Consider the following 17515-nt stretch of genomic DNA (forward strand, 5'->3'; position numbering starts at 1 on the left):
TTCCATTGTATTCTTGTATCCAGTGTTGTTGAGAACTTGTACTTAGTCTTTGTCTCTGGAATCATTTAGGATTTTTCCTTATCTTATAAATTTTAAAAGTTTAGTATGTGTCCAGGTTTGTGGTGTTTTTTTTTCTTCTCTTTTATGCTGTTATTTTTTTTGATTCTGGGAAATTTATTTCCATTATTTCTTCATATTTTCTTCCTTTTCACTTTTACTTTCATCTCACCTGGGAAGTCTAAGATGTAGATGTTCACGTTTTTACTTCAATCTTTCATATTACTTAGTTTTCCATTTGCATTTTCTATGTATTTATTTCAACTTTTCTGCTGCTTTTTTGCAAAATTCCTCAACTTCATCTTTAAGCTCATATTTTGTTCAATTATATACATCAGAATATTAATCTCATAAATATCAAATATTATGTATTCATATCTAATATTCCCACTTTTTTGTGTTATGGTTTCTAGTTTTTAATTTATATTTTGTATACCTTTTATTATCTATTTTAAAATATTAGGATTATTTTATATTATGTTTATTCTGATAATTCTCCTTTAGGTAATATATGTTGATCAGTTTGCTCTTTCTTTTATAGGACTTGAGCAGCCAACATTTATTTTGTTATTTTGGTCTGTGAGCCCATTATTAATGGGATACTTTGTCCAATGATATATGTAGGGGAAGAGCCAAAGATCAGATCCTTGTCTGTGATCCTGCTAGTGACTTTAAAGTGTGGAGAGAGAAAGAGTCCAGGGAGGAAATCCCCAGTCACCAAGGACTATTGGTGATCACGCTTACTTGCTACATTTTTATATCTTTAGGAGACAGTAGTGAAAAGAGATCGTCTCCAGAGCATGGAGGGTTGAAAGGGGGACGGAATGGAAAAACGAAAGTCTGAGGCAGCTGATTATTCCACATCAGGTTTCGTCTACTCTTCATACTTGCAGAGGTTTTCGGTTAATAAGATTTTACTCTAGGCTTTTGCTGCTGATTTCTGTGGTGAAGGGGTAATGATTGTCCCAAACCAGCTTGAAGGAAAACCAACTGCAGAACTTAAATAACTTCTTTCAATTTACCAAGTCAGCCATCTCCCAAATTCCTTTCTCTTTGACTACCAACTCCCCTGACACTTCTTCATCAGCTCCAGATTGCCTTCATTTCCTCCAGTTTTTTTTTTCTAATATTTTGTTGGTTCCTAAAACTTCTGTTTCTCTCTTGCTTATGTTATTTCTCCAGGGTTATCTGGAAGAAGGAAGAAGCAGTCTGTGCTAATTTTCCATTTTGTTGGAAATAAGTGTTGACTCTGTGCTTTTTGTTTTTTTTAAACTTGTTTTTGGTATTTTGCATAACTTTTTAATTCTCTTGCATTATGAGTAATTTCCTCAGATCTTATTACAAATTCATTAATTTTCATTTTATCTGTCAGATCTACTGCTTAAAGCATTAGATTTCTAATTTCTTTCTTTCTTTTGTCATCTGGTTTTTTTTTTTTGTCACCTGGTTTCAAAGCCTTAGTGAACTTCTCTATCATCCAGTGAGCCAGGGCTGCTCCCTCACCAACAAAATTCAGTACTCAGCATTGATTTCTTTCTTTCTTTTTTTGTAAGTAGGCTCCACGCTCAGCCCAAAGCTCAATGTGGGGCCTGAACTTACAACCCTGAGATTAAGACCTGAGCTGAAATCAAGAGTCAGACACTTAACCAGCTGAGCCACCTAGGCGCCCCTGATTTCTTTTTTTATTTCAATGAATCAATTTTTTATTTCTTGAATTATTTGTAGTTGGTCTTTTTTCAAATTAACCACATTTTCCTTGCCTTATGTTTTCTGTTCCTTGTTTTTACAACTCCAAACTTTGAAAAGTTGTAAAAGGGATATGGGTGGCTGCAGAAAATTGTCTTTATATGTATTCTTGAGAACTTTATTAGCTTGCTAAAATGCTAGATACAGGAGACACTTCTCAATGATCTCTCTTCCAGTTGTTTTTCTGTATATAGGGTTAAAAGTTATAATTATGAATAAGGTGAGACTATAGTGGGAACAGAAAAACACAACTGTGCAAAGTAATGGACTGTCTGTTTTTCCAAGGGAAAAAAGAGAATACTTTTGTTTTAAAATGACTCACAATTTTAAAATGAATCACATGAGTGGGGGTGGGGGAGGGGCAGAGAGAGAAGGAGAAGCAGACTCCCCACTGAGCACGGTGCCCAGTGCGGGGCTCCATCCCAGGACCCCGGGATCATGACCTGAGCAGAAGGCAGCTGCTTGACTGACTGAGTCGCCCAGATGCCCCACCATAGTCATTATTAAAACATTTTATTAAGCCACAGAAATGCAAATATTTTACTTGTAACAAAACACATACAGGGTTTTATCACCCCAAATATCTCTCTAAACCAACGCCTTATAGTCATTCCAATCCCCCCTTGCCCTACCATCCCTAATCCCTGGAAACCACTAATTTTTCCCCATTTCTATAATTCTCTCATTTCATGAGAATAAAATGAATAAAAGGAATCATATAGTATGACCTCTTGAAATTGGCTTTATTTTCACCCAGCATAATGTTCTTGAAATCCATTCAAATTTTTGTGTAGATCAATAGTTTGTTCCTTTTTATTGCTGAGTAGTATTCCATGGCATGAATGTACCACAGTTAGTATAACCATTTGCCTATTAATGGACATTTTGGTTGTTTCCAATATTTGGAAACATTGTTTTCTTTTGTCTACCTTCCTGTGGGTTACTTGAACATTTTTTGGAATTCCATTTTGATTTATCTGTAGTGTTTTTAGCTCAGCTTTTCATATAGCTTTTATAGTGTTTGTAAAAATACTGCAGGGAATAGACACATACTTCAGAAGGGAAATATAATATCGATACAGAACAAAAGAAATGGTAGAAGTGTATATGTCATAAATTTATTCAACATCAAATTTTATGTATTTCCAATTCCTGTCCCCTCTTTCTCCCACTATCTTCTCTCTCCTGATAAATCTTTGTCCTTCGTTCCTGGAGAACATCATCTGATGAGGTCCACAAGTTTCCATTTTCAAGCATTTCTGTGTTCAGATTCTAAACAGTAGAATAAAAGATAGGAAAATTAAGGAAATTCTGTCATCTACTAAAGGAATAATGTTTTGTATTTCAATCATAAATATTTGAACTTAATAAATTTTAATTATTTTTAATGATAGGGCTGTTCTTGTTTTTTGTTTCCTATTTTAGAATGGAGAACTGAAGGTCTCACAAGTGTTATATTGTCAGAAATGAACATTGTCGACTGGTGTAAAGGAAAATCTTGTAGATCACATCTCTCATGCTGTGCTATATGGAAAACTACAGGGAAAAGTTTCCTGACCTTAACTAGTATAAATTTAGAAATATCCTAAAAAGTTCATAGGTGATAAATATATCACCACTGGGTATAGAATATAAACTAAATATTAAATGATTTAGTTTTTATATGTGGTAAATTCCTGGATTTGTCTGCAAACAAGTCACCCCAGACCCAGTAATTATACTTTACTTGCATTTTTTTCTACTGAGAAATTCTGTAATACATTTGAAATCGTTTAAGTTCCTAAATGATACACCATGGTCTTTATAATATGATAAGGATGTACTCAAGAAGCAACCATATATGGACAACTGATGTTTATTTATTTTCTTTATGTTGGCATTAGACTTCACTGTTTATACCTTACCAGCACTGCAGGGATCCCTGTATTCTTCAATAGTGAATTCCCCTGAAACACAAAATGATAAGACAGAAAGAGTGAAGACATTCAGTAATAAGCATATGGGCAGTTAATTGTAAAATAACTGTGTAAGCTAGGATAAAAAGAATAAAGACCGTTACGGAGCCAATGGAAACGAATGACTTCTGTACTAAACCATGCAGGACTAGTGGAGGGGGCAGTAAGAGAAAACTGGGCTTGGATACAGAAGTCAGGGGCAGGTTTCACAGATGGAAGGTTGTCTATCTATGGGATACTGTATGGCCCTCTTCACAGCTGTGTTCTCTTTATTGGAGTTTAACTTCCTCTCTGAACTGTTTCTCATTCCAGGAAAGAGTAGTTTTAACACTACCAGCATGTTATGATGCTGGTAAATTTCTAGTTCAAAGACATGAGCAAATGGAAGAATTTCCTGATATATTACAGAGTTTCCCAAATTTTGTGAGACTACTCAAGGCACAAGTCAACAATGGATCAAATTTGGGGCACCTGGGTGGTTCAGTCAGTTAAGCATCTGCCTTCCGCTCAGGTCCCCCCATTCGACTCCCTGCTCACCAGGGAGTCAGCTTCTCCCTTTCCCTTTGCCCCTCCTCCCAGATCATGCTCTCTCTCATGCATGCTCTGTCTCTCTCAAATAAATAAATAAAATATTTTTAAAAATGGATCAAATTTTAGGTCTCATATCACAAATCAGTACTGAGGTGTTTTTTTAGTTATTGCTATTCTACTTATATTTCTGGAATATTTCACTCCAGAACAAACAACTTTATAGGAGAATTTAGAAAGAACCGATCCCCTTATTGCTTTATAAGAATGGTTCAAGACTAGTTTAGGGGGCACATGATTATCCAATGACCGTAAACTCACTTTTTCTTCTGGTGAAAGACTGTGGGATTTTGTTTGAGTTACGGTGACCCTTTACCAGATTAGTCAGTTTTTGCCTTTCAAAACTCAGCATGTCTGAATCCCACTCACCTGTCTCGTAATAATCATAGGCTTTTACAGTAGCTGGTTTTAAATTGTCAACTTGGACGTCTTGTTCCACTGAGAAGGAGAAACTCACAATTTGATTGGTTAGCTGGAGAGACAGGAAAACTGAATTGGAATCAAAGATTAACTTAGTTTCTAGTTACCATCCTCTCTTCCTATGATACTATCAAACCTTATGGTTATGCTATCCATCTGTATCAAAACCTATGGAAAGAATGAGACATTTTGAGATTTGCATAATACACTCAATGGCAGATACAAGAAGGACAAAAGAGATGATTCTATGGACAGTCAAATGTAGTAAATTGAGCCTTGTTGACCAATCCAGGCTTCATTTCCCTCTATGGCTATTTTCTTCTCCTTCACTTGTGTGTACAAAACATTACCCAGAATCTGGATTGGTGTGTCCACTACTCCAGTAGTTTCTAGCAGAGTCACAGAATCTTACCTCTTCAAAGTAAATCAGGACATGGTTGGTGCTCACTTCAGTCCTTTGAATCTGAGGCTTTTCTTGGAGCTGTTGACCAAGAGTATAAGCCAGACATATGGGATGAGGAAATTCCAGGCTAAGAGCACTTTTCAGGTACTTATGATCTAACTGGCTGTTCATAAACATCCAAACTGCTAATTGTGATTTCTTTGAGAATAATAGTAATATTTATTAAACCCTTTCTCTATTATCTGTCATCTCTATCATCTATACCTATATATCTCTGTATCTATCTGTCCATCTCTCTAACATCTATCTAGTCTATCTCTAACATATACATTTTCATGATGCATGAGAGAGAATCATCCTTTCCATATAAAAAGAAAAAAGGAAGAATATCTCATTTATCATATGTATGTGCATATATGAGATATATTTTTATATTATACATATGTATATATATATTTCCCTTTTTAAAATATATGATTATTCAATACCTCTCCACATACCTAATGCTCAAGGGCTGCTGGAGCATTATTAACCATGTCTATGACTTACGTCTTACACTGAGACCACATAATGGTGACACCCACTATTAAAATGATGGAAACACTCTAGAGAAGTAAGTGTGAGGGAGTAAACCTTTTGAAAACCCAATAAAATTGACAAGCATAAATGTCAGGATTTATCATGACTTTGCTATCTGTAAAGGATTTAGGCTTTACCTTTCTCACTGATGATTTCATAGGTATGAAGCCTGATACCATCTTCACGTCAACAATGACCATGTTGGAGCTTGGTCGTTCCCCAGTATAACTATGAAGGCAAGGCACATGGACAAGGCATTCAAACAAAATTCTTTGGAGTTCATTCAAGACAGAAATTCCCCCTTCTCTATTATTTCTGGTGTTCCCTATCCTTAACTACCACTCAGCTTCCCTATCTATTCTATTTGTTTCTGCTATGCTTATTTGGAAAACCCACCATTATGAACTCCACTCCGCAGGTATGGCAACATCATATGCTCAATGTTAAGGTTTTTCGGTATGAGTGAAGAAAATTTTCTTGTTAGTAAATATTGAGAGAATTCTATATTCATATTGTGTGACTTGAGACAATGGAGTTCCCCCGCAAAAGAAAATCAGTTGCTCCATATTCTACAAAAGGTCTTACCAACAAATGGATTTACCTAATGTTGATGTGAATCTGGAATTTCCTGTGAGCACGTACTCCATCACAATTCTTGGGGAGAGTATCGACCTTCAGAATGAAGGGGACTTTCCCTTCTTTCTTGGGCAGGATGTTATATCTCAAGGATGTCTGAAACAAATGGAAAAAAAATCCTTTGTCATTGCACTCAAATAGTCTGTCTCTCTTTAGCGCACATTTCTTTTTCCATTTGGAGATTCATATCCAATTCTTGAGGCTTTTTCTCCTCATTTGTAGCATCCCCTAAACCCTGGAAGTCTCACCTGAAGATACACACATCCTGACCCTGACACGGTCGTGCTGTATTCCCCTGGAATCTCTGGCAACCTGACCTCCTGCAGCAACAGGCAATTGGTATAGCGGACTTGGAATTCTTCAAAGAACGTCTCTGAAGACTTGACAGTCACTACAGTTGCTTTCTCCCTTTTACTGAAAGTTGCTGCTCCATATTTGGACAGGGCTTGGAGAGCTACCACAGTATCCTGAAAAAAGATGGGGCAGAAATCACAGGAGTGCAGGTAACAAAACCATACTGGATGTAAATCATATCAATACCACTCTCTCTCAGAGTTATTTCATGACAAACACAGACCCGTTATTAACATAAACTATTCTATGTACTTTAGGGGGACATAAAAAAGTTTCTCCATTCAAGTAGTTTACACTATACATATGGAAATTAGACCCACACATTGACATAGAGCAAAAGCTATTTCAATAATTTAGAAATTTATATAATAATTTTTGTTGTAAACATTCAGAGAAAGGAAAAGAAGGCAGAGCTAGATTAGTAAGAGAAGACTTCCTCATGAGAAGGTGAGTAAGAAGACGTACTTGAAGAAGGTACCGTGAGGAAGAAATAAAATTATGTATGAATCGTGAGAAAGGTTTATATAGACAGAAAGAGAGGCATCAGGGACTACCAGGGTGGGAAATATTATGTGGAGACATAGAAAAAGGAGAGAGCAATTCCAGAAAAAGTGAAGGGATTAGCCTAATTAGATGGCAATATTTGTGCTTACTGGGGGACAGTAAATATTTTGAATAACATTATTAGATAATTTTAGTCTTTGGATGGAAAAAAAAAGATTTACTTTATCAGGGAAGTAATTTTATGAAATATTGCATTAGGAAGATTGATTTATTTTCCATTTGGGGGTCGACTAAGGAAAGAAGATATGAGAGACTGTACAGAGGATTTTATTCAATAATGAATATATAAAATAATGAGGCTGGAACCTTTCTGGTGATGGAGGAATGGAGAAAGTATGAATTAGAAATATTGTCCGATTATTCAACTCCTAGAATATGTCTATACATGTATTAACATATTTATTTTTCTTCCTAGAGGCTCTCTCCACAGACCTGAGTGGAGGAGAAGCCCCCATTGGGGTTTTGTTGTTTGATGATCCATTTCACAATACGTGAGGCCACAGACAGGTCTTCTGAAGATGGGGCCGGCCAAGCAGTAAGATAGGCAAGAAGCAAGTATGAAGTCATCTCCACTTCAACAGAAGGAGCCCGGGGTTGATAATAGAATGTTGTAACATCTTCAACTTTCCCAGGACGCTGCCAGTGGATTGAATCCTCTTTGAAATAGAACAGAATATGATCTTAAACTTAAAGAATGATCTTAATTAATTAATTAATTAATTTTTAAAGATTTTATTTATTTAATTGCGAGAGAGAGATCATGAGCAGGGGAGGACGGGTAGAGGGAGAAGTAGTCTCCCTGCTGAGCAGGGAGCCCGACGTGGGGCTCTATCCCAGGACCCTGAGATCATGATCCAAGCGAAGGCAGACCCTTAACCCACTGAGCCCCCCAGGCGCCCGTCAATCACTGGTGATTTGGGAGGTAAATTGTGCAGTAGCAGCCCTTACCTTCTTTCACAGCGTCTTTGTCCAACGATTCAAGAAGCTCACTTCGCTTGGCCTGGTTTCCTGCTAGGGCAAAGGCATAGGCCAATAATGCCTTGGTATAGACAAGACTTCCTCGGGCCTCTGAGATGGATCCCCAGGCATTTTCCAGGCAGAACAGAGCATTGCGGACAACAGGGTGCTATAAGGCAGATGAAAAGAGATCTTTAGATAGCAGAAGCAGGCTAATGAATTGTCCACAGGCTAGCACCAGATTAAAGGGCACAATGTGTCATGTAACATCACGGGTTCTGACCAGAGGATCATTTCCTCTGCAGCTTCCAAAGGGATCTGGTCTTTTATGGTCTAGTGAAATATACCAAAACTAAATAACATGAAAACCACAACTCATTTTCCTCATAGAGTCATAGTTTCATGATTTGTATTCCTTATATTTGTGAGGGAGCTACAGGGACTGTGCTGGTACATACAGTGACAGGTAGTGGCATCTCCAGCAGAGCAATGGTGATGTAGGCAGAGAGCGTCAGTTCATCATCTACCCCACCCTGTAAAGATCAGAGGCAGAGATACTCAAACACTCCAATATTCATTAGCCAGAGCTGGCTCATTCTACTTATCCCCCTGCACACTCTTCACTAGAAAGCATCTTTCCTTGTGCAAGATTATTGATTTTTCCCCCTTTCCCCTCCACCCTCATATTCTCGAATCTGTCCCAAGTCATTTCCCCTCACTTTTAGTAATATATTGGGGGGTTTTTTTTGCACAGTATTTTATAATTTAGTAAAAAACTACTAATTTATTGTCAGATTTCAGAAGCTTTAGAGAGTACCATCCTTCCTCAAAGCTATGTCACCAAGATGTGAGGAATCAGCAGGAGGCATTTTCTCCTCATTACACGTCACTATTTTCAGGGACTAGAACAAAATGAATGGCACTACCTTAATAGCATTATTTAGCAGTGATCCGGAGCGCTGGAAACAACCATTTTCTTTCTGTCTCTGTGAGAGCCAGGTGAGGGCATTGGTGATGTGTGACATCTCCACAAAAATGTGCAACCGGGCTTGAGCAAAGGACTTGAGCACAAATGCAGTGAGCCTGTCCAGCACAGGAGAGATAGACATGAGGACCATCTCACATTTAAAGCTCACTTTGGGCAACTGCATTCAGACATTGGTCTTCGCCATCCAGGGGAGGAAATTGTTGGGGAGAATTGGTGGGGAAATGACACTTGCACACTAAATATTCTTGTTTGTTCATCAAATATCTGAATTCCTTTTTTAAATCTCAACTTTATTCGTTTCTCCTGAATTGATGCTTTCCACTTTTTTTTTTTTCTCACGAAATGTTTGCTGGAGCCTCCGAACCTTTCCATCACCCACACTGCGATTTCCTGAATGATTTTAATAACATCATAGTCTCTTTCTGTCTTTTCCCTCTTCCTTTCCCTTAATGCACAGTATAGAAGCTTCTCCTACTACCATTTCACATTATAACACTTTCTGCCTTATATTTCCATTTGGGGGGATCTTTATTTTACTGCTATTTACTGTGCTATCACAGACGGCCTGCATTCATACACGAAATGGTGAGATCACACAGTAGTGATGACAGACATATGGATTTTTAAAGGATAACACATTTCCATGAAAGAACTCCAGGTATCAGAGAATAATTATTTCCAGAATTCCAGAATAGAATGGATCTATAGCAAGCATGTGGAAATAATTATCTTACCAAGTGTTTCCCTGACTTCTGCCACTATGATCCCCAAAGGTGCTGTATGAACCATCACTGTGCTTATAATTCAACTGCCTTTGGTACCCTGAAGAAGAAATATTCATAGATTTATGAAATAGCAGAGACGTTGGAGAATAAATCAGTTTTTTCCTCAATACTTGGATAGGAATCATAGGAAAACTACTATTTTATTAAGATGTCTCCAAGGCTTGATAATGCCATTGAATTTTCGGTAGTAGAGTGGGACATTTCATTGGTTGTTACAGCAACAGTGACTATGAAATCTTAACTAAAGGGATGCTGATTTGAGTTCACTGAGAGAGATATTTGGGGAATCAATTAAGATTTCTCCTTTTGGGATTATTGCTCACCACTGATGAGGTAGCTGATGGCTTTGGACTTGATAGTCTCTGTCAGCTGTTGTGTCTCATTCAGATATTTCAGAACATAGATATTAGGGACAAAAAGGACCATATTTTGCTCTCCACAACCATACGGCATCTGGAGAAGATTATGAAGATTTTGCATTGCAGAGCCTAATATGTCACCTGGGGAATGAAAGACATTAAAAAAATCAGAGGAAGAGTGCCCGGGTGGCTCAGTCATTCAAGTGTCCAACTCTTGGTTTCTGCTTAGGTCATGATCTATCTCATGGGTCATGGGATCGAGCCCTGCGTTGGGCTCTGTGCTCAGCAGGGAGTCTGCTTAAGGATTCTCTCCCTCTGCCCTGCTCCTCCCTCTACTCGCTAGCACAGGCGCTCTCTTTCTCTCTCTCTCCCCCTCTTTCTCTCTCTCTCAAATAAATAAATAAATCCTTAAAAAAAATCAGAGGAACGCAGAGCTGGTTTCTGTTGGGATAGGAAGATAGATTACTAGCTAAATGAGAGGTCAAATCACGTATGGAGGCAAGGACAAGAAAGCATAAGAGCTGAAGAAAAACAAGAAATAGAAAGGATAGAGAAAAGTGGGACAAAGAAAGTCGATGATTCCAGGACTGGAAAAACAATGGCTGGGCACATCTTTTCTGATGAACCGCATGTCTGGTAAAAACCAACTGTTTTCAAATCTATTAGGAAGCATCACCACCTAGTCAATCTCTGAAGATGAGGGCACAGAGAAGTGACCCTTCTTACTCTTTCGAGTATGCCAAGGTATAAGAAGGAGCACAACATCTATTCAACCCCCTTTCTCACTAATATACAATGAGATTCTTAGCTTAGCGCTCTTTCTCTCAATCCAATGCCTACAGCCAAAGTCTTCTTTAAATGTGGACAGTGAGGCTGCATGCACTAGAGTAATGAGATGGACAGCTGCTTGCCTTGGGCTGGCAGACTCACCCAAAACCGAATACGTCGCCCTGGCAGATCCTTCAACCACATCTGAAGGAACTTTTAGTGACAACTTTTCAGATACACCAGTTTCTAATGAAAGAAGACAAATATATATAAGGGAAGGGAAAAAATGAGAGAAATATTCTATTTTTTTGAAATTTTTCCTCTTTTTGATCAAATTCCAACCTCTCATGTCTCTTGATCATTCTATAATTTCTTTGATGCAGTCTGATTTTCTCCTAAAGTCATGATTCATCTCGCAGTGAAGTTCATATTAATATATGTTTGTGCTAAATTTTTACAGATTTCCTTATAAGCATATACCTTACGTTATGCTTATTTCTTTCCCTTCATTGTTTATGTTAATACTTATTATTAGTGTTTTTTGAAAATAACATTCATGTCATAAATATGTGTTAAGTGTGTGCTATATGCCAAGTTCTGTTTTAAGTGCAATGATAAACAATTTTCAAAAAAATTTCCTGACTTCCCAGTTTTCACTTTAATGGGAGTAATAAGATAACAAATAAATATTTAGTATGATAGATGCTAATAAGTTCTATAGAGAAAATTAAAGCAGAGTGTTTATATGGGTGAGCTAGTAAGACAGAGCAAATCAGAAAGTGTAGGGTGTGGGAAGCAGGTTCCCCTCTTTGATAAAACAAAATCAGAGGTGACTGGAGACCTTACGTATGTCAAGGAGTAAGATTTATAGATATCTGGGGGAAGAGACTTCCAGGAAGAAGGAACAAAAAGTGAAAAGATTTCAGAGATTAGAGCATGGTGGCTGTGTTGCAAGACCAATCTAGGAGTCCGGTGTGGCCAGAGAGGGTGAGTAAGGGAGAGAGTAATAGGATATGAAGTCATGGCAGTAGCGAGGGTTTGGAGGGGACATTGGAGACATAGGCTTTAACTTTCAGGGATGTGGGAAACTCTTGGAAGATTTGAACAGAAGAGGCACATGATCTGAAATGTGCTTTAAATGATTCCTCTTGCTGTAGGGGATCAAGGAAAGATGACCAGGAGACCAGTTAAGAGGTTATTGAGAAGATCGAAGAGAGACAAGACTGGAGTAGAAGTGGACATAGTGAGAAGTGGGAAGATTCTGGATATAATGTGAAGGTGGAACCAACTAGATTTGAAAGTAGATTGGGTGTGGAGTATAAGAGAAAGAACATAGAAAAGGATGACTCCAAAGTTTTTATTTCAAGCAAGTAAAAAAACCGAATTTCCATCATCTGAGATGGAGAAAATTGTAGGAGGAGTGGGTTTGTGGGGACCAGCAGAAGAGCAGTTTTGAACATGCTAGTTTGAGATGCCTATTAGCCTACAGGCCTGTAAGTGGAGATGATTATGGGCAACTGAATACACGAGTTTGAATTAGGAAAGCAGTGTGGACCCAAGTTGTATATTTTGTGGTCTCCAGTACAAAGTTGTTATTTGAGTTCTGTTACTAAATGAGATTATCAAGGGAAGGGATGCTTCTAGAGAGGAGAGATCTGCACACTGAACATCGTCCTCAAGATGATTCTAGATGGTGCAGAGTTGAGTATTTTAATGGTAATTTTTATATGATTATATTAATGGTATTAGTAAAATATTGGTTTCCTATATATGTTAGTGACCTGAAGTTCTTCTTCAAGTAATTTACACAAGTAAATTAAACTTGAGTACCTTTAAACTATTAATTGAATAATAAATAGTACTATTGCCACATAGATATTTTAATACTTCAAAAATTGTTTAGGAAGAAGTTTGAAAAACACAGGGATATTGGAAAGAATCCTATTCTATGGTCATCAACTTTAGTTCTCATTATTAGCCAGGAGCTTTTAGGTAAGTCTTTTAACTTCTATAAGCCTTCATCAGGAAAAGACTGTTCTGAATCAAATATCGTTAGATTTGCACATGGGAGAGTACACTATTTTCTTTTCCAGAGGAAAACATACCACAAAGAGCATTCTAAAATTATACACTTTGGCAAGTGGCTTAACATGCGAATTTTGTCTATTTTTGACACTTACCTGAAGCACAGAGGAGTGTGTTGAAAGTTTCTTCCTTTTCCATTCCTTCAGCCTTTATATTGAAAAAAAAGTGAAAAAGGAAGGTCATACTGAGTGTATAGGAAAAAAAATCAATCACTTTAAAGTAGAGAGAAAACGTTAGTAAGAAGCTGAGTTGTAGATACATCTGTATTTTGAGGAGTGAAATGTCACTGTCATAGACATATTATATAATGCTATATAATATAAAAAGGGCTCTGAGACTCAGAGAAAGTTTATCGGCATACCTCAACTAATAAGGGCTTGATTACGGTATCCTTCCGTCCAAGTGCTGGGACTCTTGGCTCCTCGTTGCCACACAATTCCTGAGACTGCAGGGCTTCCACAGTAGCTGTGAAATTCACCTTTCCTGGGGAATAAGATTCTTAATGAGTTAAACAGTATTCTATATTGCATGGTTTGTCTTTTCAAGTATCTCCTATATTGCATATAATTTTCTTTTAATGCATCATTGTTGAAGGAGGAGGAAAAAAACATGTATCTGGATCAGAGCAGAAAGCACATCATTACAACATAGGAAGTAGGATTTGTCAACAACTTTACCACTTACCCAGTGACTTTGGGGTCACAGCCCAGGACATAGTTTTCTGCCTATTTCCACAAACACAGGAAGTTTCTTCATTGTTTTTCACTAGGTCCGCTGACTTGTCAGGAAAGGCTTCCAGCTGCACGCGGACCTGTCCCCCATACCCACGCACAAGTTTGAGAAAGAACACAGGTCAAGGGACAATGATGGGGCAAGGAGCTTCATGGGACAATGGGAACTAATTGAGAGGCTTTGAGAAATTGTTCAAACAAGGTAAATCCTGTCCAACGCTTTGTAGTTTAATGTTGCCAATAGGGAACTGAAAAACCGACAAGAATTGAGATATTCCCAGGGTTTAGGCTTGTGCCAACACAACGAAGAGATGTTTGCTTTAGTCAGAGTGAAAAATAATCAGGTGGAAATGATGTCTGAATTTAGGAATACACAGAAAAAATAAAGCCCCAAATGAATATAACCTTACCACCTTGGACCAGTCAGGGAGCTTTGCTCTTAGCAACTATTCCATTCCCAAATTAGACTACATCATTCTTCAGCTATGATTTGCTGGGAGATTACCTAGGAGACCCGGATATTAAATGGTAACTGTGCGTCTCCCTTCCACTTTTGCTCACTCCCAGAGAAGTGCCCTTACCCGAATGCAATGGGACAAATAGTTGAACACGGTGGCTTTGAGCGTAAAGGCTTCTCCTCGCACCACAGAGTAGGGGAGAATGAGTTCCAGGAAGAAGGGCTGGAACACTTGAAGAGAGATGACGGGGGAGAGGCCCAGCCCTGTCGATCCAGACAAGCAGAGTGCGCTAGCCTTCCACTCTGTGATGGTGTCAGGGACGTTCACTGCCAACTCATTTCTACCTGATGAACTAGAGAAAAGAATAAGAGGAAGCCTTTGTGAGTCAATCCTTTTTTTAGCATGGACCCAAGCTGATTGTGGAGCATGCTAACCTAGTAACCCAGTATGGTCAATACTAAACCTGATCCTAGATTTGGCACTCCTAGCAAAGTCTCTGAAAGGTTTTCCTTTCCTTTTAGGGGCAAGGGTAGTTTCCCACTTGGCATGATTTTAGATATCTCAGGACCAAATTAGAAAAAAAAAAATTGCATTGTTGAGCTATGAGATCAATGAACTATGAACCTAAATGTTTACCAGAAAGAAGTGGAGCAGAACTACAAGGCTCAGCAACATCAGAATCATGGAGGATGAGTCACATCTCTTCCTAAACGAAATCCTGGGCAACACACAACTTACTCGAGTGGCACCAAGTCCCAGATCCAGGTCTCAGGGAAGTACTTCCGGACCGTCTCTTTCACTTCCACAGCTGGAGGATTCTCTCTGGTGAACATTGGATAAACTGGTCCTTCAATACCACGTGCTAGAGGAAGGGCTGTGGCAGAACAATATGAAGGGCCCAATGTAAGCCTCATTTTTATCATGAATTTCTAGTTGCCTAGTTCTCGAGTAGAATAAGGTCGTTTGCTCAGGGAATATTTATTACTGGAACAGCTTAATCTACCAGCTTGTGACTTGGTTCATTTATCTATTTGTCCTCTAGGAAAGCTAATCCTATTGCTTCTTCAAAGAGTCTGGAGGTAAATGTATTTTCCTCTAGACATGAAAGCAAATGAAGCTCTCTAGAAGCTGATTATTCAATGGGTAACGGGAAGAATAAAGAGTAACTTAATACACCAAATACTCTTTTTATGCTGAAAGAATGATCACGTATTCTTCATTTGCAGTGAGGATCAAACAAGAAGAATGAATAGGAGCTACAGCAAGAGGATTTCAGAAATGCTTTTTTATTTTATGGTGATTGAGATACAGACAGAAACTCTAGGATACAGTAAAGTATGTGTTACAGACAGCAGAGACTCAATAAAGGACAGAAAATGAACTTCAGATTGGCCAAAGAAGCCTTCACCAAAGTAGACTTTTAGATGATCATTGAAGGATGAGAAACAGAGGAGAATGGAAGAGGTATTTGATGGAAATGGCTCTGTTAATACACACGCAGAGGTCAGAAGGGATGCTCCACGGGGAAAATCAAGTAGGATGTCTATTTTAGGGCTGTGTTGAGTAAATAGTAGATGTAATTATATAATAAAACTCCATGAAGATTAGGACAAATAAATTAGATCTGTTAAGGTAGGAGTTAGCCTGATTTAAAAAAAAAAAGTGATACTCTAGAGATCAGAAGATAGGGAGCACAGGTATAAATATATAAATAGAAATGTGACATATATATATTTTACATATATATAAAATAATATCATAGGACATGCTTTTTTAAAACCTTAAGGACAGTAATTCTATGAATTCTGGAAATAGTGACCATCTATGAGAAATAAGTGACATGATAAAAGCCATGTTTAAGTGTGATAATGCCTTTCACAGTATCCAGGACAGATTGAAGTGGAGAAAGACTGGAGGCAAGAAAGGTAAGTTAGGGTGGTTTTTAAGTCATTTCCTTATGAAATAATGAGGCACAAGACTAAGGTGGAAATGAAAAGGAAAGGATGGATAGGTGACAAATACAAATGCAAAATTTGCTAGAGCCTTACAAAATATGTGGGATAAGAATGCGATGATGGGGGTCCCTGGGTGGCACAATTGGTTAAGCATCCAACTCTTGGTTATCATTCTGCTCAGGTTGTGATCTCAGGGTTGTGAGATGGAGCTGTGTTGGGCTCCATGCTCAGCGGGGAGTCTGCTTCTCCCTCTCCCGCTGCCCCTTTCCCTGCTTGCATGGGACACCTCTCTCTCTCTCTTGCAAATAAATAAATCTTTTTTAAAAAAAGGAATGTAATGATGGTACTCTGTTTTCAGGTTTTCTGGGTCATTCTATGAACATGTTTTATCTTAGAATTGGAAAGAAAACACACCCTTGGTATTAAGAGGGATATGAAAATAATGTAATAGTACTTTTCAAGTATTTCTTTAAAAAACATACTATTAATGGAATCATAATTCTATTTTCTTCTTTTATAGTCACACATACACTCAGTAACTTTGATGTTGTCACTTTGATTTTAGATTGGAAGAAACTGAACCTTTGAAAGTTTAAGTGAGTCTGTGAATTTTCAAATTTCCATATGTCCTACCATGCAGGAATGTGATGAGAACATGTCCTCTTGCTCTTAGCACAGTACTCTTTTTTCTGTACACAGAATTTTCTTTTTCTTTTCTTTTCTTTTTTTTTTTTTTGTACACAGAGTTTTCTTTCTGTTGAGGGAATATTCTCACTTACTCCTCTGTTGCCAACTAGAACTTTATTCTTTGTCTTCTTAGGTAAATAATTTCTACTGTATTAAAATATTTCTACTGTATTAAAGTATGTGTTTATTTTTAAGAAACACTTTATACCAGCACATTTCTTTTTAGGAAGTAGGATTAGAAGATATTCAAACATGCAGTGAGAAATTTCTCTAGGTCTGACAGCAATTGAAAAAAGTACTCAGAATCTTTTCAACTTTCCCTCATTTCCAGGTGTACTTGAAACACACTAGGAGACTAGTAGTATATTTGCTAAAAGTTGGATTATTCTATTTTGTCCAATATATCAAAATCACTTTGATTTTTATAAAAGAATATGACA

At 37.8% G+C, this 17515-nt stretch overlaps 1 protein-coding gene across 1 annotated transcript in view; it reads right to left on the reverse strand.

The window, feature by feature from the left end:
• Nucleotides 1-2905: 2905 nt before the first annotated feature.
• The window catches only part of LOC102744929 (pregnancy zone protein-like), a 44829-nt gene continuing 30219 nt past the window's right edge, over nucleotides 2906-17515 (reverse strand). The window contains exons 18-36 of the mRNA XM_081821183.1: nucleotides 15172-15307; nucleotides 14557-14785; nucleotides 13929-14055; nucleotides 13606-13727; nucleotides 13340-13391; nucleotides 11322-11405; nucleotides 10356-10532; nucleotides 9982-10069; nucleotides 9186-9342; nucleotides 8718-8792; nucleotides 8251-8428; nucleotides 7735-7958; nucleotides 6633-6851; nucleotides 6350-6480; nucleotides 5886-5976; nucleotides 5179-5247; nucleotides 4716-4818; nucleotides 3708-3749; nucleotides 2906-3075 (exon numbers count right to left, since the gene is read on the reverse strand). Coding sequence (XP_081677309.1) covers nucleotides 3053-3075; nucleotides 3708-3749; nucleotides 4716-4818; nucleotides 5179-5247; nucleotides 5886-5976; nucleotides 6350-6480; nucleotides 6633-6851; nucleotides 7735-7958; nucleotides 8251-8428; nucleotides 8718-8792; nucleotides 9186-9342; nucleotides 9982-10069; nucleotides 10356-10532; nucleotides 11322-11405; nucleotides 13340-13391; nucleotides 13606-13727; nucleotides 13929-14055; nucleotides 14557-14785; nucleotides 15172-15307 — 2327 coding nt within the window. The 3' untranslated portion in view covers nucleotides 2906-3052. The remainder of the gene's footprint in view (nucleotides 3076-3707; nucleotides 3750-4715; nucleotides 4819-5178; nucleotides 5248-5885; nucleotides 5977-6349; nucleotides 6481-6632; nucleotides 6852-7734; nucleotides 7959-8250; nucleotides 8429-8717; nucleotides 8793-9185; nucleotides 9343-9981; nucleotides 10070-10355; nucleotides 10533-11321; nucleotides 11406-13339; nucleotides 13392-13605; nucleotides 13728-13928; nucleotides 14056-14556; nucleotides 14786-15171; nucleotides 15308-17515) is intronic.

The sequence above is a fragment of the Leptonychotes weddellii genome, chromosome 5 (assembly GCF_054177405.1).
Source record: "Leptonychotes weddellii isolate Sample4059 chromosome 5, ASM5417740v2, whole genome shotgun sequence".
Taxonomy (NCBI): Eukaryota; Metazoa; Chordata; class Mammalia; order Carnivora; family Phocidae; genus Leptonychotes; species Leptonychotes weddellii.